General features: G+C 44.4%; 1 protein-coding gene across 2 annotated transcripts in view; it reads left to right on the top strand.

The window, feature by feature from the left end:
- Positions 1-23822, top strand: part of LOC148040244 (aspartic proteinase nepenthesin-1-like) — a 107441-nt gene that overhangs the window by 59902 nt on the left and 23717 nt on the right. For both annotated transcript variants that reach the window (XM_087697975.1, XM_087697968.1), the window contains exon 10: positions 112-239. In XM_087697975.1, coding sequence (XP_087554101.1) covers positions 112-239 — 128 coding nt within the window. The remainder of the gene's footprint in view (positions 1-111; positions 240-23822) is intronic.

Here is a 23822-nt window from a genome sequence, read left to right as displayed (position 1 = left end):
TAGGGGACTGTAGATTCGCTTTTATTGTAGAGAGGTTGTGAACATTCTTGATTGTAGACATTGCTAAAAGAATTCTAGGTAATGAGGATTCAATGTTCTGTTGCAGAACAGGTTCGACTTGTGTATCTGGAAATCTGGATATAACTGTTGTATTGAACATGACTCACCCGGACTCTAACAGTTTCAAGGAGAAGTTTCTAAAGGACTTGTCAGATGACCTGGAGGTTGATAGGAGTCAGGTATGAGGAGGACGTTTGGCAGAACTTATTTGTAGTCTTTAGTGCAACAGCATCAATATTATAATTGAATGTTGGTACTGTGATGAATGAAATTCTATCCTGAAATTTTCAGGATTTATAAAGACTGATTTGACCTAATGTTTATCAGCTACCTTTTTCCATAGAAAAAGTTTTAATTAAAAACCCCTCAGTGATAGAGTATAGGGAATAGGCATTCTTGGGGTTTGTACTGCCAAATGATACGTGAAATTCTTGGGTGGGAGAAGGTGTCTACTTGCAAATGGCTAGAAAGATCTTACAGACACTCCTCCTAAATTCTGAGTCTCCTTGTAAATTTTCCCCTTTGCCTATGAGGGTATGGATATTCTTTGTCCAAATATGAGTTAGTGTCTTAGAGGATGAGGCATGCTGATGTTCTTTAGCCTCATCTTCCTGTCTAGATGTATTAGGCGATGATGCTAGGACTGACCTCCCATCTGCTGCTGTTTCTTTATGTGCAGTTGGGCACAACTCTGAAAAGGGTTTTGCACACTTACAGAAACTTTGCAATCAGCTGCTGACAACATGATAATCTTATTGCCTAGTAAATGCCCTCTGTTGGTTGTATATCTTGTTTTCTGCTATAACAACAGGCAGATTTCCTCTCTTAGTGATCAGAAAAGCACAACTGTTATAGATGCTTGTCTGCTCAAATGATACTGCATCAATACAAGAAAGCTTCTATGCTCGATGTAGGTGCTGAAAAGGCGCAAGCCATTATTGCTATTCAGGCAAAACATGATGATGCTTTTCCTGATTCAGCTGCTTGCATAGAGACTAAGCTTTCATGTAATGCTGCAGATTCTCTGGTGAGTTACATGTCATGACTATGCCATCTTCCTGTCGCAACAAGCCAAAATTGTTGTGCATTCATATGTCAGTCTCCTGTTTTGCTCCTGAGGTGGTGCTACATAGCCTACATGCCACGAAATATGTCATTTCCCCACAAGCCATGACCATTATACTGCTAACATTTATCAAGCATTTCCTTTTTTGATGTAGTTGCAAACAGCTTCTCTATGGCTTGCATTATTGGAAGGTATGACTTATTATTGCTATTCAGGCAAAACATGATGATGCTTTTCCTGATTGAACTGCTTGCATAGAACCTGATCTTTCATGTAATGCTACAGATTCTCTGGTGAGCTACATGTCATGACAATGTGATCTTGCTGTCACAAGCCAGAATTGCTATGCACTAACGTATATCAGCGTCTCCTATTTTGCAAATGAGGTGGTACATGCCATGAATATGTCTCTCCCTACAAGTAAGAAATATTGTGCTGCTAACATTCATCAAGAATCTTCCTTCTTGTCTATGTGGAGCTCCATGCCGTGATGACGCCATTTTCTCACAAGTCAAGTGTGATAACATTCGTCATCCTCTTTCTTATTGCCTATGGAGTCGTAATCCAAAGGGCCACAGCACACAACCGAAAAAGCTTTTGTTTCCATCCCTGCAGAACCAATAATGCTCTTTAGTCACTGGTGCTTTTCAAGTTCCATTGACATCTGGTTTCATGAACCAGTAATAATTTTAAAATCCCTGTTTTAAAAGTCCTGTGGAGTAACACTAGATTTTGTTTTTCTGTTAAAGAAACTACTATGTGCTTCTTGCTGGCTGTGGTTACGAGCTTCCCCAATGAGAAAATAGAGCATGCAATATTGTCACATGCAGCAAGAATGGTAATGCTAATGACAAGGAAATGGTGCTATTAATTATTACGCCTAATTTTCTGCAACATCAATGGCTCAAGAGTTGAGGGCAGAAAACACCATTATGCCTAATTCTTACAGTAAAAGTGCACAAAGATGATAAGTAGAGAAAGTCATTCATTTGCAATCCCCTTTCTGTTCCCCTTTTTTCCTTGGCCTTGCTAGATGGAAGCTCACACTTCAAACTACACCCAAGCTTCAAAGATACTTGATGGAACAACAGACATATCAAATGTGATAAACTCTTGAACTAAGAGATCAACATGAACTACTTGAGCAAGTATGCAAAGCATGAAACCAACTTTGAAAGGAAGTATCGTGCACTGTGAAGTTAAACCAACTTTGAAAGGAAGTATTGTGCACTGTGAAGTTAGATCTTGAGACCAGCTACAGCCCATAGTCTCCACCACACTTTTGTACATGGCTAAATCAGATCTGGTTCTTCTTTCCTTTCCTTTTCTTTTCTATCGATGGAATAACACTACACATGGTTCAACCCTAGTATAGCCCCATCGTATAGTTATTTTCAGTATTGTTTCATAGGCCACCCACTTACTTGTAATGTTATCTTTACCTTACTGATGAGATGACATTAGACATGGATGTACTCTGGATTTTGTCTCATAGGCCACATTCGCCTTATGTAGACGTTAATATATCTTTCTTTCTTTCTTTCTTTCTTCTATAGATGTTAGTCTGGGCGTTAGATCTGGAAGCTTGCTCCTTGATCTTGTGAGAGTGCACAATGGAAGCTGAACCAAGAAACAAAACTAAAGGAATGATGAACAAAGAGAACAGAGATCTGAGAAAGAATCATGAATGGGCTATGTAATGCATAATACAAAGCAATAGAGCAAGTACAATACCACCATGGCATACAACCCACATATGACTAACTAGCAAGAATGCTCTCAGATCTCCCCCCAAATCCCCACGATAGATTGAATGAGTGAGGAGGAGGATTGAGCATAAATAACCAGCAATAATGCATAACAAGTAGCAGGTTGGCCAGCATAAACTAATGGCCAAATATGAGGCCAGTAAGACTGAAATGCACCACCCTGGCAGCCAGCATGCTGCCCACCCTGTTGCCCACTAAAGGAGCCCAATATACAAAGTATAGAGCCCTCATCTGACTCAGATTGAGGCACACAAACAGGAGATGTACACAGAAGAAGGTATAGAACAACATTCTTGCTAACAGTGACAGCATCCTTCAACTATCCCCTCCATCTAAAGTGCCTAAAGCACATAAATTGAAAGACAAATACAATGTTAGAGCTCCTATTGTCCTCATGTTACTCAGGTTGAGGTTCACAAGGAAGAGATGACACACAAAAGACACACACGGCTACTTGTCATGAGGACATGAAATTTTGCTTGCTTTACATAACATTTGGATTAATTTTTAATCAAATGTTTAAGTACGTGTTGCACATGTCAAGTGCAACTGAGATTATTTTATATTTATGAGCCAAGGACTCAAGGAAATCAATGGATGTCAAAGGTAAAAGTTGCCTTGAGTAATATTGCGTAGATACTAGGTAGTATATGGTGTCAAAAATTGGCCTAAGATATTTTATTAACCGTAAGTGTCAGTTGGTGACAATAGGGATTTGGCATTTAATGGTAGTTAACACAAGCCAAGGGCTAAAGAAGGCTGGCTTGACAAAATTTTTAGGCACTAAAAGAATTATTAAATTAAATTTCAGAATTTTGAAAGCTGAAAATTAATTTAATAATGCAGATAATGTTGGAAAATGGGATTAGAAAGCTGCCATTTGGCAAAACTTGCCTATGCAACTGGAAAAGATGCTTTGTGCAAGGTGAAAGAGACAAAGAGAAGGTTGCCATAGCTGCCACAATAGTTGATAGGCCATTTCTAGCCAACAAGAGATCCTTCGGGAGCTAGTGGCATGCCTTGAAGAAACTACAGCGATAGGTGATAGCAATTCAAGGGTTGTCTCAGCCAAGACAAACTTCATATTCAGTGTCTTCCATCAACAGAGATAGCTTTTATGGTTGTCTAGACATGGAAGCAATTGATTTCTTCCATTTTTTTGCAATGGAAGTCTGAATTTTCTCTCTATTCAGCATTCTCTCTCATTCTCTAGCCAATTCCCAGCCTTGCTCCGAACATCTCAGCATTTTAATCCTTAAAGGTTGAGAAATTGTATTTTTCTCTATTGTAAACTCTAATTTACAGTAGAGATCACGGTTTGATAGCAAGCTCGGGAAACGTGCCAAGAGAATGAACCTCAAGGCTTGAATTTTCAGGATTGAGAATTATTTTTCAACAAGATTCAAGTGAGGGATAAGCCAACATTCAAATATGGGACAAATTTCATTTCCTAAGGAGTCGGTGAAGGCCAATTGCCCAAGTAAATCAAGGGGCAAATCGATTTGAAGGCTTGTTGGTCATTATTGACAAGGGGCTTTCGGATGCGAAGGGGATTGAAAGAATCCCATTGTATTCGAATTCAATTGCAATTAAAGATAAAGAAATACTAAAAGGGGCGTCAATTCTGGGGCTAACATGGTGTCCAATGTCCAAGATTTTTTTTTGCAAGTAAAACGTGGCTGATTATATTACTCAAGAAAACTGATTACAATGGAGTGCTCATGCTCGACAGACTAGCTAGAGCTATGTGAAGTCACAAATACATCATGTATACAAGCCTCTCAAGGCAGTTTGGGGGAGATGGGGGCAAGAAGCCATGGAGAGGGGGGTATATCACAATCTGAGGCTGCCTGCTTGCATCATGAAGAACATGTCCTGGCCTCCCCAGGTGTGCAGGAAGTGAAAACGGAGCTCTTAATGAGCTCGAGACTTGCCTTGCACTTGGTCCCACTGGCCGCAAAGGGAGTGGATGATGGAGGTCCAAAGCTCTACCAAAGTCGCCTGCACTGAAAGGCTCTCCTCGCCAAAAACCTCCTGGCAACGCGCCTTCCAGATGTGCCATCCAGTAAGACTCCCTACGATCTCTGATACCTTAGAGCGGTCTGTTGTGGGCTCTAGTATGTGGCGGCTGGGCAAAGCCTCCAAGCCAACCACTGCGCAAGACCGAGTCTCAATGATGAAAATCATGTCATGTATTTTGGTCTCATACAAAAGGTAATGGCCCTAGTTGACTGCATGCCAGCAGAAAGCTCCCCACGAGATACGTCCAAAGTTGGGTGCTAGACGGCGGAGAATACGGCATGCGCCTCTCCACTAGAGATGTACCACGTCACACGACCAATAGCAGTGCTTTGGAGTTTCTAGAAGCTGCCGTGTGCAGCATTTACACCCTCCATCTAGTTGCATCTAGGCTAGCCAACTCCCCACTGCTAGACATCCATGTGCCAAAAGCCATAAGAAATATGATACCCTTCTCGGTCTCCAGCTGTCCCATAGGTGGTGCCAGAAAGTCGGACGGAAGGCATTCGTGATAATGTGTTTCGCCTAGTATCTGCTATACGAAGGTGCCCAGTCCTTGTCCTCCTATATCAATACATATTTGCCAATCCTGGCTGTATATTCCAAAAACCTTGGTGGCTTCTTGGCGACCGCAGTGGCCGGCCATAGCCACTCTCCAAGGTCCCATTCCAGCTCATCAAGTGGCCTGCTCTCCCATATCCAGAGGCGCCACTCTCGGAACTCCTCCTAGAACACATAAGGGTCCAAACGTCAGGTCTTCCCCTGAAAACCAACCACACGAATTCTCCTCTACGGAAGAACAAAGATCTCCTCATCCTGCTGCCCTCTATCAAGGACCAAACGCCCCCCCTCTTACATGGTGTCGTGATGTTATGAAGATACAGTGTGAAAAAGTATGGAATGTATCATCATCCGACTTCTTTATTAATCTAGAGAGTCAATGTGATCTGAGCCATTAGTACTAGTGTAAGTTGCATGGATTATCTGAAAATACTAGATTTTTGGATAATTTTAGCTTATTTTTGATATTATTTATTGTAAAATAATCCAAAAAAGTTAGAAAAAGCTTCTAGATTAGGATGGCATGCAAAAAGCTAGTTGCTTTTTCAGCCAATTATGGGATTTTCACAAGAGGGACAGATTGACGAAATCGCGCGCGTCGCGATCGCTGTAAACATGCTAAAAACTGCAGATTGAACGCAAAGAAGGAGTGATTTGGGAGATCCGTGAGTAGGTATCTCGGGTTTTTATCCCCCTTTCGGAGCCAACGGAGCCATCGGATTTGGATTCCGAGCAGCATAGAAGGAGCTGTAATTTTGAATCACGTTTTGTTCTACGAAGAAGCTCTAGGAGATCTAATGCCTGGAGATTGCTTCTGAGTAGTGCGAAGATTCCAGGTTCTTTCAATATATATTGATTCAATTCATTGTGCTTTGTCTTTGTGGTATTTATCACTTGTGTATTCTCTATCTTCTCTTCCATCTCTTATCTCTACTTCCTTCTACTTCTAATCCCCCGTGGATTTGACCTTTTGACAAAAATCCCTCCGACATTGGTGAACCCGACGTGAAAGATCGTCAGAAGAAGGAAAGACAAGATGGGAGAATCTTCGAATACATTCTCCGGTGATGTTTTGCAACAGTTGGTGCAAAATATGAATATGCTTATGCAGGAATAATAACAACAGGTAATGCAAGCTTCAGCTCAAACAGAAAGTGTTGTGATGAATGCTTTGCAAGCAGTTGAGTGTGAGGTGAAGTTATTCAATGGCAGGAATGTATCTGCATATGTGCATACCTATGCTCAGAAGATGGAATTCTTTGGAGTGGCTCAATCTGCATGGAGCCAGTATTTTGTATGTGTTACTGTTCATGAACTGAAAGCACGGATTACTGAATTATACTTGCAGGATGTTGACTGGGTAGCCTTCAAGAAGACACTTAGGGAAGAATTTTACATTGAGGACACCAGTTTGATTACGCGCAAAACTTTTCAATAGTGGGTTTTACAACCTAATAAGGGTCTTGTGGCTACAAAATTGTTAAGAGAATTTGAAAGTCGATTTGAGTAGTTGGATCTTGCAAAACAGCAAGCTCTTACAAGTCAGAAAATTGAATTGTTTCTACATGCAGTTGATCTTGAGCTTCAAGAGAAGCTTGATGATTTGCTGGAGGATCAGACTACAGAGACAGGTTAGAAAACAGAGTGGAGACATGTCAAGGAAGCTGTTACTACACTTGTGAAGAAGCATAGAATAAGAGAAAGATTGCATGTCTCTAGCTTGCCCACTGTTACGGGCAAGACAGTTGATGTATCCAATAAGCCACCTACTTTTGTGGCTAACCCTATGGCTGTACGTGCTATTGTTCTCTCTGTTAGGGAAGATGTCTTAGATGAATTGGTCAAAGGCATGCGGGATCTTCAATTGAAGGTTGCAAAATTGGACGAAAAAGGGCAAGAGGAAAGGGGATGGGCAGCAGCCCCTAAGCTTGGAAAAAGATGTATGTGGTGCGACAGTTTGCAGCATGAGAAAAAGGATTGTGCTGCCTATTAAGAGGCCTTGGCATGAGATCTCATCTTTTGGAAAGATGGCAAGATCCATGCACAAGAAATGGGATTGCCTCTTGCTTTGAATTTTGGAAAGGGAGGTATGGAGAAGTTGTTGGAAGACTTGGCTGTCCGAAATGCTTATGCGGCGGTACATGCTTCTACTTTTGGTCTACAGTTGGATAAAAAGCATGGCCAAGTGATGGTTGGTCCAAAGGCTGAAATATGGACACATACTTTACATGCAGCTGAAAAGAGAAAGGTCACTGATAGTGAAATGTCTCATGCAGGGCAAGACATTTGTGGCATAACTAGTTGGGAATCACCGGTAGATGCATATTCAGTGTATGCATATTTAGCAAAGGTATAAAACACGGATGCACTTATGGAAGAAAAACGTAAAGAGATGAAGATATTGTAGGGACATCTAAAAGAATGACAAGAAGAAGTGTGGATCAGCCTGAAGCTGCAAATCAGCTACCTCCCAAGCATGTTATGGAAGAGGTCAATCAGGAGCAAAAACATGATAACAAACAAGAGGGCAAAAAGAAGGGCAAGCAGCCAAGATATAAGTTGCAATCTAACATTGAGACAGCCACAGATTTTAAGAAGGTTCTTGAAGAACGGATCTTAAACAGTCGGGTGGAATTTACCTTGGGAGAGGTGCTTGGCATTGCCAAGCGAGAATTTCATGATGAAATCATTGACATAATTAAAATGAAGCGTCCGTTTCTTGGTGATACCACTAGTGCATTGCTGCAATTGAAGAGGAAATTGGTTTGTTGGGTATTCGGGCTGAATATGAGCATGAAGTAAGTATAGGATTGTCTATGCAGGATGCTACTAATCAGTGGACAGCATGTGGAAAAGAGAAGAAAGTGGCTGAAAATGCATTGTCTCGTAGCAATATGCATGGTGGAGTAAGGCAAATGCAACGATATGGAGAAGAGACTCTAGGATTTATTCCTCGAAGTCACTACACAAGAAATCATTGGGCTAGAGCTACTACTGAAACGGTAGTGAAAATAGGGGAACGTGAAACTCCTTGTGTTGCTTTACTTGACCATGGGTCTGAGATAAATGTCATTGAGCGTGGATTGTATGAAAATGGTGCATGGCATGTAGACACTAATCATGGTTGGCGAATGAGGGCTGCAAATAATTCTTCAGGGGAGCTCTATGCTGCATGTCCTTATGTAAAGTGATGATTGGTGATGTACAGGAAGAGTAACACTTCTTTGTGTAAGATAATTCCTCATATGCAGTGATTTTGGGACAGCCCTATATTACAGCTGTGCGTATGGAAACAAAGGTGCTTGATGGTTCTACTTAGGCAAGAGTCAGAAGCAAGGATGGAAGAAAAGCAGTCCAATTTCTTACTGTTTGTGTTAATCATCCTAGAAATCGGGATACGCTTCGAGAGTCTCCTTTGGTTCCAAATACAAGGGAATTCAAAGACCTAGATTTTCATTAAGCACTGCTGTAATACGGGGCTACAGTAATGCTATTCAGAGGGTGTACTCGCCTCTTGATGAAATGAAGCATGTATTTACTATTGGTAATTCTCAGTTTACAGCAAACAGTTCACGTTGGTTTAAGCCTATGGAAGCTATGTGCAGGGCTGAACGCATATCTATGAAACGGGCTACTAAGGAACTGAGAGCATTGGGATTGTTAGCTGAAAATGATGGCATTTTAGGCATCTTTTATGGGCTGAATATTACTAACACTATGGCTGAAATTTCAGCAACTATACATGTAGAAAATGAGGCTGAAAACAGAGTGTTGTCAGTATGTTCTTTGGATATGCATGGTGTTATAGCATTGTTTGCTCAGTAGGAAGGATTACAATGGACTGAAGCACTTGTGGAGACAAAGTATAAGACAGTTGTCACAATGGTGAAACCAATTGCTTTGCCACTTTCACTAGAGAGTGAGGGTTTGTATGAAAAAGTGTCAAGGCAGCCAAGCTTACGGGATCCTAAAGATATAGGTTATTGTTTACATCTAAAACATTACAGGAATTTAAAGTTGGTGCAGCAGGGTTTCTTTTGCCTGCTGAGAGAGACTGTTTTATGCAGATGTTGGCTAAACATGGAAAGGCATTTGCATTTCAGATAAGTGAAATAGGTTGTGTGGATCCAAATGTTGTCTCTCCTATGGTCATATTTACGGTGCCACATGTACCATGGAACTTGAGGCCTATTCCAGTGCCTAAAGCTTACTTGCCAAAGCTGATGGATTTGCTAAATGAAAAGATTCTCATGAAGATCTTGGAGCCTTCTTCAGTCCCGTACTCAAATCGTTGGTTTACTGTGCCCAAAAAGAATGGGACTTTGAGATTTATTCAAGACATGCAACCAGTCAATAAAGTAACCATAAGAAATGTGGGTGCAGGTCCTGTGGTTGATGAATTTGCAGAGGCTTTTGCAGGCAGAGCGGTCTATTCTTTGGGTGATCTTTACTCGGGTTATGATCAGTTTCAGCTTGCAATTGAAAGTAGGGATATCACAACCATGAAGACTTCCTTGGGGTTAGTACGAATGTGTACTCTCCCAAAGGGAGCAACAAACTCAGTGGCACACATGACAAATGCTATGAATAGGGTACTCAGGGATTTTATACCACAATTGACTATGCCCTTCTTGGATGATGTTCCAATCAAAGGGTGTGAAGTGGATGAAAAGAATGAAGAGATGGATGGTCATGGATGCAGATAGTTTGTTGCACACCATATTGTGGATTGTGAGAGGATTTTGACACGTCTAGAAGAGGTGCATTTAACTCTTTTTGGACAAAAGTCTGTCTTTGGAGTTGAAGAGGTTTTGATTGTTGGGTATATGTGTGGGCCTTATGGGTGAAGGCCATCACCAACAAAAATAGATGGGATTGATAGAATGCAAGATGTATGCACGAATGTATCAGAGGTGCGTAGATTCTTGGGTGCATGTATGTTCTATTTGATATGGATTCCTCACTTTCCACATGTAGTCGATGCTCTTTATCAGCTTCTAAGGAAAGGTCAGAAATTTCATTGGGAAAGGAAGCATCAGAAAGCAATAAAGAAATTAAAGCAACTCTTAAAATCTGCTCCTACATTGAGAAAGGCTGACTATTCACATGGAAAGCCTATCATTATTACTGTTGATACAAGCCCAACCGGGATTGGATGGACAATTGGGCAAGATGATGAGGAAGGGCAAAGATATGCAATTCGCTGTGGTGCTAAAGTATTGACTGAACACGACAGAGAAGGTATCCACAGGTTAAAAGAGAATTATGGGGAATTGTGACAGCCCTTAAATGTGACGAGTATTTTATGGGTGCTCATGTAGTCATTGAGACCGATTGTTTGCCGATATTGGGTATGATTACTAGTTGTGCTACTCCGGATATTGCTATACTCCGGTGGATTGCATACATAAAATCTTTGAACCCTGAATTTCAGTATATTGCAGGAAGAGATAACCCAGTGGGCAGACATGTTATCTCGAGCACGCTATGAGAATGAAGATGGGATGATGGATGAGGAGAAAGAAAATGACTTTCTTATGGTTGAAAATGATGTTGCAAGAGTGAATTTAGCAATGCAAGGTGTTGCTACAGCATTAACAGAAGCTTGGACAACAAAGAGAAGACACTTTAGATGTTTTGTATCTTGTGTAGAAGTGTTTTTGGAAGACAAATATGCAGAAGAGTGGTTGAGAATTGGTCAATACCTCAGTACATTAACAAAGAGAGATGAATGGTCAGATGAGGAGTTTAAGAAAATCAAGAGGAAAGCGTATGGGTTTTTCTTAAAAGATGGATATTTATGGAAACATGCTAAAAAGAAACAAGGTATGTCATTGCGAGTTTTGGGTGACAGAGCTTCATAAGAAAAGTAATGCAAGAATTTCATGAAAGCTTGTGGGCTAGTCATAGAGGTGTTTGGGGTACTTTTACAAAGATCAAAGAAATATATTGGTGGCAGGGTATGTATAAGGATGTTGCTCACTTTGTGAAAACATGTACGACATGTCAAATGTATTCATCTGTGAGACATCGGGATGGATTGCAACCCACATATCCATTGTCTCTTCATTTTAAGTGGATGGTGGATTTGGTCACAATGCCTACAGGTCTTTGCCAAATGAGGTATCTTGTGCTTGCTCGTGAAGACTTGACTAATCAAGTGGAAGGGAAAGCTTTACGTACTAAGACAACAAATGCTGTGTGTACTTTTCTCTTAGAAGAGATCTTTTGTCAGTATGGCTGTGTGGGAAAAATTACAGCAAATAGGGGTGAGTTGGATGCAGATGAAGCTCATGATTTCTTTGCATGGCTAGGGATAAAGCTTGCTTTAACTTCAACCTATAACCTTGAAGGAAATGGAAAAAGTGAAAGAGGTCACCCACCTATTGTGAAGGCATTGGCAAAAGCATGTGGAGAGAAGGTAGAAGAGTGGCCACGATTGCTCCCTTATGCTTTGTGGGCCGACAGAACAACTCATAGTGCTGTTACAGGATATATGCCTTCAGAATTGATGTATGGTCAAAAACCTATCATGCCGATAGAAGAGATAACAGTCACATGGAGTGTGTTACCTCGGGAGGAGGAGTTGAATCGAGAGAAGTTGTTGGCCTTACGCATTAGACAGCTGGAAAGAAAGTCAGAAGACATAGAGGCAGCAATTGCAAAGTTAAGGGCAGCAAGGATACAAAACAAGAAACGGTTTGACAAAAGACATAGACTGAGACCAAGAACCATATAAGATGGGGATTGGGTATTGGTTTATGATAGCAGTTTAGACAACTAGTATAGTGCCATGCGTAAAGTTTCCAAAAGATGATTTGGACCCTATGTGGTAAGACAGGTGTTAGATAATACTACTTATGCATTAAATGAACTGGATGGGACAACCATCAGGTAATAGGAAAAAGAATCAAATTATTCAAAAGGCGAGAATCTACTGCCTATGAGTTGCTAGAATCGGAAGAAAATAGTGGTTATGATATAAGGGCTAGCCAGGAAGATATGTAAGATGAAGAAGCAAAGGATATGGTTACAGATGTGAGGGGGTGAGAGGATCGAGGTGCAGCTGAGAGTGCAGTAGACAGTGTGAGAGTGAGAGAGACAGAGTGAAGCACGACACCCAATAGAATAGACTGAAAGAGTGTGGAATGAAAGTACAAAGTACAACCCTTAAACCTTAGGGTTGTAGGGGGTGTTCACACCCGAACACGGTAAGTGCCCATAAGTGTGTAACATAAGCACATAAGGACGTACGAAAATAAGACTATAAGTCTGGGGGAAAAAACCTCTCCTACCGAGAGTAAAAAGTGCCCCAGTGTCCTACTGATCACCGACACTCCCATATGAGCGTAGGCATAAGTGAGGTGTGAGTCAAATACCCAACAAACCCCCCTGGAGTGAAGAGTGATCAAGAGTACAAGGATCATCCGCCACCAAAGGATATCAAATTTAAAGCATCGCGAAATGCTTCAAATTTGTCACGAGGAAGAGCTTTGGTGAAGATGTCTGCCACATTACTGGTGGTAGGACAATAGACAAGGCTGATATCACTTGCATGTAGCCTCTCTGTGACAAAGTGATAATGGATCTCAATGTGTTTCGTGTGGGCATGAAACACTGGGTTCTGTGCCACTGCAATGGCACTCTGACTGTCAGTGAACAAAGGAGTAGGCTCCGTAACAGATACATCCAGAGCAGCTAGCAAGCGTCTAAGCCATACGCATTCAACTGTGGTAGTGAAAGCTGCCTTGTATTCAACTTCACATGACGATGTGGCAACAGTGGATTGTTTCTTGCTAAGCCAAGAAATGCAAGAAGAGCCAAGAAAGAAACAATTGCCACTAGTGGAGTGACGTGTATCATAATCACCAGCCCAATCAGAATCACTGTAAGCATGTAATTGCAGTGGTTTCCCCTTGGCATAAAGCAACCCAAGAGATCGAGTACCTTGCAAGTAACGAAAAACACGCTTGACAGCTTGCCAATGTGACATACGTGGCTGATGCATATACCTGCTCAAAGCTGAAACTGCAAATTGTATGTCTGGCCTAGTGTTGCATAGGTAGATAAGACATCCAACTGCAAGAGCATATGTATGTATATCAAACAAATCAGTGTCATCATGTAATGACAGTTTCAGTCCAGGTTCCATGGGGGTACAAATTGGCTTGCAGTCCTGTAAGCCAAACTTCTCAAGAAGCTGCCCAATATACCTTGACTGTGATAGCCCAATACCTCGAGCATCATGTATGAACTGGATGCCCAAGTAGTAATGCAAAATTCCCAAGTCAGACATGTCAAAAGTTTGCTGCAAATTTTGTTTGAATGCTGAAATCTGATCAGCATGTGTTCCAGTGAGCAAAAGGTCATCAACATAAAGACATATAATCAGCATAGATCCCCCTTCTTTACATACGTAAAGGGTAGACTCAGCTGAGCTGTTTAGAAACCCCTGACCAAGCAAGAAAGCATCTATTTTTGCATACCAAGCTCTAGGAGCTTGTTTCAAACCATATAGTGCCTTTTTGAGCTTGCATACCAAATGTCTGAGCCTTCAACTACAAAACCAATAGGCTGCTGTACATAAACTTCCTCTTGAAGTTCCCCATGTAAAAATGCATTCTTGATATCCAGCTGATGCACTGTCCAACCATAATGTGCAGCCAAAGCAATCATAGACCTGATGGTTGTCATACGGGAAGTAGGAGCAAATGTCTCCTCATAGTCAATGCCCTTTTTCTGTGCGTAGCCTTTAGCTACAAGCCGTGCCTTGTATTTATCAATGGATCCATCTGCTTTCCTTTTCAGTTTGTAGATCCATTTCGTTCCAATGGCTTTCTTCCCAAATGGCAAAGACACCAAATCCCAAGTTTGATTCTTAGTAATAGAATCTAATTCAGCTTGCATTGCTGCCATCCAATGCACACTGTGTTGTGCATCCTCAAAACATTCAGGCTCTTCATTATCAAAAGTACTTGCTGCCATAACAAACTCCATGGTATGTGCTGAATCATGCAAACGAGTTTGCCTTCTAGTACGACCAGCCATGGGTGCATCCAAAGGAGTATCTTGCATAGTCTGCGAATACCATCTAGGTAACTGTCTAGCTTCTTGACTGTGTGCAAGCTCTTGCTGAATTTCAGTTTCAGCATAATGCTAAATATTCCGATCAGCCAATGGCTGAATTTCTACACTTTCCATAGGAGCAGCAGGCTGAACATTAGGTTCATTTTCTGAAGCTCCAGCTGAATCACCAAAAGTAATGGGCAGCAGCCCTTCAAAAACATCACGGGCAGCCTGATATGTGTCGAAACCAGCCAAGGATAATTCTGATTTTTCATCAAAAACAACATTCCTGCTGACAAAAACCTTCGTTGTAACGGGATCATAGAGTCTGTAGCCTTTGCTCTCATTGCTATATCCCATAAAAATGCACTTAACAGCCTTGTTGTCCAAGTTTTTTCTAAGTACGTGTGGAATATGGGCATAGACAAGTCACCCAAAGGTACGTAAGTGGCCGACAAAAGGTTTACGGCTGTTCCAAGCCTCAAAAGGTGTGATGGTGTTCAAGGCTTTGGTAGGGCATCTGCTCAAAATATGGCAAGCACACATGACTGCTTCCATCCAAAAACTATGAGGCAAGCTCTTTGCCTTCAGCATACATCCCGCCATCTCCATGAGTGACCGATTCTTCCTCTCTGCTACCCCATTTTGCTGTGGAGTATAGGCAGTAGTGTACTGATGGACTATGTCTTTCTGCTTCAAAAAAGAATTCAGCATAGAGGACATGTATTCCCCCCTGAGTCCGAACGGAGAGTCTTAATTTTGCATCCAGATTGATTTTCCACAAGTGCACTGAAAGCCAAAAATGCATCATATACTTCTGACTTCTTTTTCAAACAGTAGACCTAGCAAAAATGTGTAAAGTCATTAATGAATGTCACAAAATAGTAACAACTGCCCAATGACATTGTTTGCATAGGCCCACAAACATCTGAATGCACCAACTGCAATCTGGTTGTTGCTTTGAAAGCAACATCACGGGAAAATGAGAAACGATGCATTTTCCCCAAAATGCATCCCTCGCATAAGTGCTCAGGAGGTCTCTCCAAGAGAGGTAAGCCATCCAACATCTGAGTACATTGCAAAAGCATCAAGCTGCCAAAGTTTACATGCCTCAAACGAGCATGCCATAACTCCGCCTGTATCATAGCAGGAGTAAGAGTGGATGTGAAGTATGCCGACTGATCTAGTGAAAGAGCATCCAACTCATATAAACCATGACACAAAGATCCTGTCAAGACCAAAGTCATGCGTTCTTTATCTCTAACCATGCAACGGTCATCATCAAATGTGACCTGCAAACCACAACGTGCCAAAGAGGAATTAGATAGTAAATTCTTCTTGATCCCAGGCACAAACAAAGCATCTTGCAAGCGGAGAATAGAGCCATGAATGGCTATGAGCTGAATCTCCCCAATACCACGAACAGGGTATGATGCATTATTGGCACACTGTACAGATTTCCCAACGGGAGGTGCACTAACTGAAGCAAACAAATCTCTGCGAGATGTAATATGCCTAGAAGCACCACTGTCAAAGAACCAATTGTCAGCATCCTCTGTAGAGCTAAGTGCTCTATCAGCCCAAGAGATGTCATAGCTGCAAGTGTAAAAACAATAGTCCCTGTCTACAACAAAGGACGCGGACTCACTAGTAGTGGAAGGAGTAGTAGAAACAGACATTCCTGACTCCTTCTTCTCTTTGGCAATGCGCTTCCTGCACTTAGTGATATAGTGGCCTGGCTTCTTACAATAATGACATTTTCCCTTTTTAGCTTGCGTCCCCCCTTGTGTCTGATTCTGTGATGTGCCAGAAGTACCAGAACTCTATGGAGAATTTTTTACTTTGCTGTTTTTGCCTTTTTGTCTTGCCACAAAAGCCTGCTCAGAGACTATAGCATCCACACCACTATTTTTCCTTGTTTGCTCCTCCTCTAGAAGCAAACTAACCAGCTGAATAAAAGTGAGTGGGTGCTCGGCAATCCTCATGGTGAGGTTCAAGGCAGTATGAAAAGACAAGTACGAAGGAGGTAAGGAATTCAAGGTGGTGGATATCAACTGTGCATCCGAAAAGTACTCATCTACATTCATGAGCTGCTCCCGCAAGTCCTGAATCTTATTCAAGTGCTCCTGCATAGAATCATCCTCATTCATCTTCAAAGTCTCTAACTCTTTCTTCAAGAAAGAGATTCGAGTCTCATTCTTTTCTGCAAACATATGCTCCAAAGTCAGCCATGCATCTCGTGAAGAAGATGCTGAACGAATGTGAGGGATGATGGACCGCTGAATTGCCAAAGCAATCAGTGACAAAGCTTGTGCATCTCGTGTATCCCAAGATTTTTGAGCTGCAGTTCTTGGAGGAAGTGGCAGAGGTGGAGCGGGCTGAGGTCCCCGTTGTCCACGTGCCCCTTGAGGAGGAGGAGTAACGGGAGCTACAACTCCCGGTCTAGTTTCCTCTCCACTGACATAATCTTATAAATTCTTAGCCACTAATACATTCTTCATCATGAATGACCATAGCGTATAATTGTTTCCATCCAATCTGTCTTCTTTGGATACATAGGTAAATACATCACCTCCCTGATTTGCCATGATGACAAATTTCCAAAGACAAATCAGCAATGTCAAAGCAGTAAGGGATGGAAATCTGCAAATTTCCAGAAATTGCAGCAAGCACACTTCTGCAATTAATGTGCAAGGGTGTACTCTGTGAAGAATTGTCTTTAATGCACGCTTCCCAAGGTAGAAACAGTGCTCAGCAACACTGTAATGTCAAAATCCCCAAAATTTTTGCCAAAATTTCTGTCACAAATACCCCAGAATGTGCATTTAATGTGTCTCTGTCACAGACACAAGCACGTGTCCCAATGCAGAAAATTGATCCTGTTGCTGCACGAACTCCTGTGTTTGAAATAAAAAATGCAAAATGTTACCTCTGCAGAATGATTGCAGCTGACTGACAACGAGCACAGATCCTGAGGCAACGTCTGCGCACAGGAACAGGCTGGCGAACCTGGTGGCGGGCTACCGCAGGTACAGGAAGTGGCGTCCTACGGACAGGTGGCTCGTGCAGGCCAGTGGCACGCACATGCAAGACTGGCGCACGCTGACAGGTGGTGCGCTGGGCAGAGGAGGCAGCGCCTGGACTGGCGGCGTCTGCAGGTGGCACGCTGGGCAGAGGAGGCGGCGCCTGGACTGGCGGCGTCTATTGGAGCAGCGTCAGCACGCGCAGGTACAAGGCGCGCTGGTACAGGTGGCGCGCGCAGGCAGATGAGGCGGCGCCCAGGACTGGTGGCGACTGCAGACCTGGCGACGGGATATGGCGGCTGGGGCAGAGTTGGCAGCTGGAGCAGAAGGTACAGTCGGGGGTTGCAGACTGCAGACAGGTGGTTGAGCTCAGAGCTGAGCTCTGATACCAAATGTGAGGGGGTGAGAGGATCGAGGTGCAGCTGAGAGTGCAGTAGACAGTGTGAGAGTGAGAGAGACAGAGTGAAGCACGACACCCAATAGAATAGATTGAAAGAGTGTGGAATGAAAGTACAAAGTACAACCCTTAAACCTTAGGGTTGTAGGGGGTGTTCACACCCGAACACGGTAAGTGCCCATAAGTGTGTAACATAAGCACATAAGCACATACGAAAATAAGACTATAAGTCTGGGGGAAAAAACCTCTCCTATCGAGAGTAAAAAGTGCCCCAGTGTCCTACTGATCACCGACACTCCCATATGAGCGTAGGCGTAAGTGAGGCATGAGTCAAATACCCAACAACAGAGGATGAGGAGGACTCAGAATTCGGTGACAACTAGGATTTTGGTATATACCGGAGGATGTGCAAGCTAGAGGGGGTGGATGTCGTGATGCTATGAGGACATAGTGTGAAAAAGTATGGAATGCATCATCATCTGACTTCTTTATTGATCTAGAGAGTCAATGTGATCTGAGCCATTAGTACTAGTGTGAGTTGCATGGATTATCCGAAAATACTAGATTTTTGGATAATTTTAGCATATTTTTGATATTGTTTATTGTAAAAAAATCCGAAAAAGTTAGAAAAAGCTTCTAGATTAGGATAGTATGCAAAAAGCTAGTTGCTTTTTCAGCCAATTATGGGATTTTCACAAGAGGGACAGATTGACGAAATCGCGCGCGTCGCGATCGTTGTAAACAGGCTGAAAACTGCAGATTGAACGCAAAGAAAAAGGAGTGATCTGGGAGATTCGTGAGCAGGTGTCTTGGGGTTTTACTCCCCTTTCGAAGCCAACAGAGCCATCGGAATTGGGTTTCGAGCAGCAGAGGAGTTGTAATTTTGATGCACGTTTTGTTCTACGAAGAAGCTCTAGGAGATCTAATGCCTGGAGATTGCTTCTGAGTAGTGCGAAGATTCCAAGTTCTTTCAATACAAATTGATTCAATTCATTGTGCTTTGTCTTTGTAGTGTTTACCACTTGTGTATTCTCTATCTTCTCTTCCATCTCCTATCTCTACTTCCTTCTACTTCTAATCCCCAGTGGATTCGACCTTTCGACAAAGACCCCTTCGACAACGATGAAGGAAGTCCCACTCTACATGTCATCTGTACGGGGATACTTGTTGGTGAAAATCTAGCGGCCAATACCTCGCCAGGCTCTACCGGCTCTCGTATTGGGGGGTCAAGCCACTCTTGAGGTATCGTTGCGTCAATCTCCCTTCTCCTCAGCTCAACTCCTCTCTGACAACCTGATGCGTGTTCCAACATCTCCTAGTCCGCCATATTGTACACCTCCCACCATGCCCTGATGGTACGAGTAGGGCTGGTCTCCCAATCAACCCATTGGATGTGGGGATACTCGCCAATCTGTATCCCGTCTCGGTCTCTAACCTAGGGGTTCTAGATCACCGGCTGGTGGTCTATCTCCTTCTGGTAACCTGGGGGGCTTTGAATTAGGGCCTTGTAGAGGCCCTGCCACACACGAAGTAGGCTGTGGAGGAAAGAAGATTTGGGGGGTGGCGTGATCTGGGCCCTCGTGAAGATCCATCTCAAGGACGGCCTCCAGTCACCATCAAGCTTTGGTCTGCACTCCTAGAGACCCTCTTGCAGTAGGACCTTCCAGGTTTGCCCTCCTGGTGTGAGTCCGCGAACTACTAGCTTGTCCAAAAGGGCTAGGCTCTGGAACTCTGGGTCTATGATCCCAAGCCCTCCCTCAAGCCGATACCAGATGATGGTCGCCCACGCCACCTTGGCCCAAGAATTTTTGGAACCGTCTGACCCAACCTAGAGAAATTTCTACACTAGGCGGCGAAGCTGAACTACACAAGATGAGGAAAAGCACCAACACGAGGTGATGTATCAAGCTGTCGCTAGGACCTAGTTGACCCCCAGGGCTCGGCCCACTAAGGAAAGGTGGACAGTACTCCAATAGGTCAGTTTCCGCCTGATAGAGTTGAGGACTGGAAGAAACTACTGGGCAGGAGTGATATCAAGTTCCACTTGGAACCCTAGGTATCGAATGGTCTGCTCTTTGCACACCCATGTGAATCCCAAGTGGATGCCCCACTCCGTGCTAGAGACCGGGTCCGTAAGGAAACCAACCGACTTTTGCTAGTTGATTTTTACTCCTGCTACAATGCAAAACACCTCCAGAGGTTGATTTTCGCTCCTGCTGCAATGGAAAACACCTCCAGAGCTAGTCTCACTCTCTCCAGGATCAGCTTATCATCCTCTATATAAAGTGCGGTATCATCTGTATACTCTGAATCTAACAGCTCCATCTTCTCTCTCACCAGATGTTGAAGGCCACCTAGCCCACTCACACGGGACCTAAGGAGGTAAGACATCGCCTCTACAAGGACTAGGAACAGATATGGGACTAGAGGACAACCTTGTCGGACCGATCTCTCCAGTCGAAATTCCTCCCCCCCTCCTGCCACCTATGAGAACCTTGCTAGTAGCCGATTTGTAAAGTGCATAGACCCCTTGGATCCATGCCTGAGGGAATCCCAACCTCACCATGGTGCCCTCCAAGAAGTCCGAGTCAACCCTGTCATAGGCTTTCTCAAAGTCTAGGAGAAGTACAACCAATCTGTGACCACTGTGTTGGGCCCACTCAGTCACCTCAAAGAAGGTGAAGACATTGTCTAGGATGCACCTAGTCTGGACAAAACCTGTCTGTGTGTCATGAATGATCTTTTGAAGCACGGGGTGGAGTCATCTACCAATCATCTTCGCCAGTGTCTTATAGGCCACTGACAATAGGGTGATCGGTCTCCATTGGGATAGCTCCAACCGGTCTCCCTCTTTGGGGAGGGGACTGACAAGACCTGTTGATAGACTCCCTGGCATCCATCTTGAGCTGAAAATCTCCTAAAAGGTCAACAGTAGGGGGTTCTTCACCACCTCCCAGTAGGTAGTGAACAAGGCCTTAGAAAGACGGTCCTCTCCTGAGCATTTTTGCCTGTCCAGTGCATGAAAAGCCTCTAATTCCTTCTCTGTGAAGGGGTCTAAGAGGGAGCGTCCCATCTCCTCGGACGAGGGACGGGATGTGGTCCTAGACCTTTGTCTACAACGCTATCCTATGGCTGAGATTGTCTCCTGCTGGAAAAGGTGTCTATAGTAGTCAGTGGCAATCTCCATCACCTCATCTGGGCTAGAGGGAATCCTCCCATACTGATCCCGAAGGCTGTGTATCTGCTCTCCTGAGCTGTGGGGCTGATGCACCTGGAAAAACTCCTTGCACATCGTGTCCCACTTCCGCGTCTAAAAGATCGTGACCGAGGACATCGAGGACATCGTTGGCCTTCCTCCTCCCAACTCTGTTTCTTGGCTTATAGGGCTGCCTGCTCGCAGATGCTCCTCCACTCGGCTAGGACCTCTGCAACCTTCTTTGTGATCCGGTCCCTCCTATCCCACTCCCTAGTCCAGAGCTGCTCAATCTGCCTCTTCACCTCCTCCCTCCTGTAGACCAAGTCAGGGATCCGACAGGATCATGTGTTTAGGGCTGAAGGTGGGACATCAAGTGTCAGGAGAACCGCGCAGTGATTTGATAAAGTGGTGCCGGCCAACTGCCGTACTTGGCCTCCGCGAGAGCATCACCACTCTCCTACATAAAACTTGTCTAGCCGCTCTAGCAAAACTCCGCCCAGCCGTCTATATCCCCAAGAGAAGTCTAGCGACCTCTCCCTCCTTTGAAAAGTTGGGTCTCGCCAAACATTACGTGCTCCTACTGCGAGGAGGAAGACGTCCCATGCCTCTTGCTCCTTCCTAGCCATACCCTAGTAGTTTCTGCCTCTACCCTCTTGGTCCTCTAAGGCCTCTAGGTTGTTGAAGTCTCCTCCAACAATCTAAGAGTCCACCTCTGGGAGTCGTGTTGTGATTTCCACCCAAAACCTGTTGCATGCCCTAACCTCTGTAGGGGCATAGACATTGAGGACTCCAAAGCACGAGTCCCCAATATCCAATTTGATCCATAGAACCCTCCTTGCCACAATCGTCCTGTGATCACGTACACAGGCGATGAGGCTCGGGCCAATAGAGGTGCATACGCCTCCACTCTTGTTGTGGGCACCGATGGCGTACTCCCAGTAAGTGTGTGAACTGCCTGGGAGTATCTTCCCTACCCGATGGGCCTAGGCGGGGGTGAGCTTGTGCTCCTACAGAAGTAAGACGTCGATCTGTCTGGCGAGGGCAGGCTGCAACTCCTGCCAAACAATCAACTTCGTGGAACCACGTGCCCCACTGTAGTGGAGGCTATTCACATTCCAGGATGCAAGATGTAAACTCGTAGGGAAACCTGTGACAGACTGAATATATATTTGTTCTGTGTGGAAGTTGCTCATGAAGAAGAAAAGCTATGGGGCATGCAGATACGCTTTGCTGCAGGCTTAGACGGTGAACTCCATTTTCCCAAGGCGGACCATGGGGGTGATAGATGCTCCAGGTGCTACCACTAGGGCAAGCTGAGAGGCGTGACTTTGTACAATGGTAGAAACGGGTTGCTTGTGCCAAGGGCCACTCCATCACATCCATCGGTGTTCTCCACTGCAGAGGGGCTCGAAAGATGATGCTCAGATGTGGGACCTCAACACCAGCCCACCAGTTAATGTCCATCATGCAACTTGGCCACTGCTAGGAAAAGAGTGCTAGTCCTCCCATCCACTGGGAGGCGTGATTTGCCACCGGACTCTTCACCTCCTCCTCTATCTGTGTCATCGTCTAGTCTCCTATGTGAGAGGTCTGAAGGAAGAAAGCATAGTTTGGTCCATCCGGTGGTGCTAGTAAATGGACCTTTCGGCTCCTTGACTTGCATACCGCGAAGATCCCCACCTAGTAGTGGGAACTCTCCACACTCCGCAACTCTCAAGTAGGACCACTGACCGTTGCGAAAGAACTCCTGTGGTAGCAGCTACGCCTATCTCAGGAAAGTGTGATGGGCGACAGGGACAGATGAGGTAGTGGATGTGTGTATGGGGGGGAAGGGGGGCCTAGGTTGCTGGTGAGTGGAGGATGTCGGCGTATGAGGTTCCTCACCTTCTACGGGAAGGGGGGGGTCACCTATATTGCGTGGGGATCAGGGGGGCTGATCGGCGGGGGAGATAGTGGGGAGGAGAAAGATCGAGGGACGGTGGGGTGGTCAGAGGTACGAGGCAGGTGTGGAGGGGCTCTGGGCTAGGGTCAGGGGGAAGCCGTGGGGAGGGGGGGTGGGTGTGGGTATGGGTGTGGGGGCTGTGGGATCTTAGGTGAGGTAGCCTATGACGCCTCCATGGATGGATGTGGAGGCGTGTGGTCCTGCCGGGTGGGACGAGCAAGGGGGGGGACTGCGGGGGACCGGCTCCTTGTTGCCATGGTTGTGTCTGAGGGGGTGATTGTGGCCCTCCCTATCGTCTTTCTCTCTGTCGTCTCTGGACCCATGTAAAACCGTCAGTGTCCACCTGTGGGCGTGTCGGCGGAGTTGTCTTGGCTCCGAAGTGCGTGCAATCTGCTGCCTGATGCCCAAAGTCATGGCAATGTAGGCATTGCCCTGGCTGCCCAGTCACAATAAACTGCTACCTTAAAGAGTGTCCACTTGCCTCAATCTCAAGAAACTTTGGTATATTCTTTGTATCTTTCAATGCCACTTGTACCTTTGGGACTCTTGCGGCTGTCACTGCATCCACAAAGGAGGCAAGAAGAACTATGTCGAAGAGCCGTCCAAAGTCCTCCACTAACTGCCGATACTCTACCGCTAGTCTAGGGAAGAGTAAGGTGACCGAATGTCTAAGAAACCTGTTATGGAGCACGAATGCCTCCACTGTGAAGCCACTGTACAAGG

Source organism: Lygodium microphyllum, chromosome 2 (genome assembly GCF_053477565.2).
Source record: "Lygodium microphyllum isolate KBCC chromosome 2, Lygodium_microphyllum_v1.1.10, whole genome shotgun sequence".
NCBI classification, from domain to species: domain Eukaryota; kingdom Viridiplantae; phylum Streptophyta; class Polypodiopsida; order Schizaeales; family Lygodiaceae; genus Lygodium; species Lygodium microphyllum.
The sequence above is the reverse complement of the archived record's forward strand: the minus strand, read 5'-3'. Positions and strand labels throughout refer to the sequence as shown.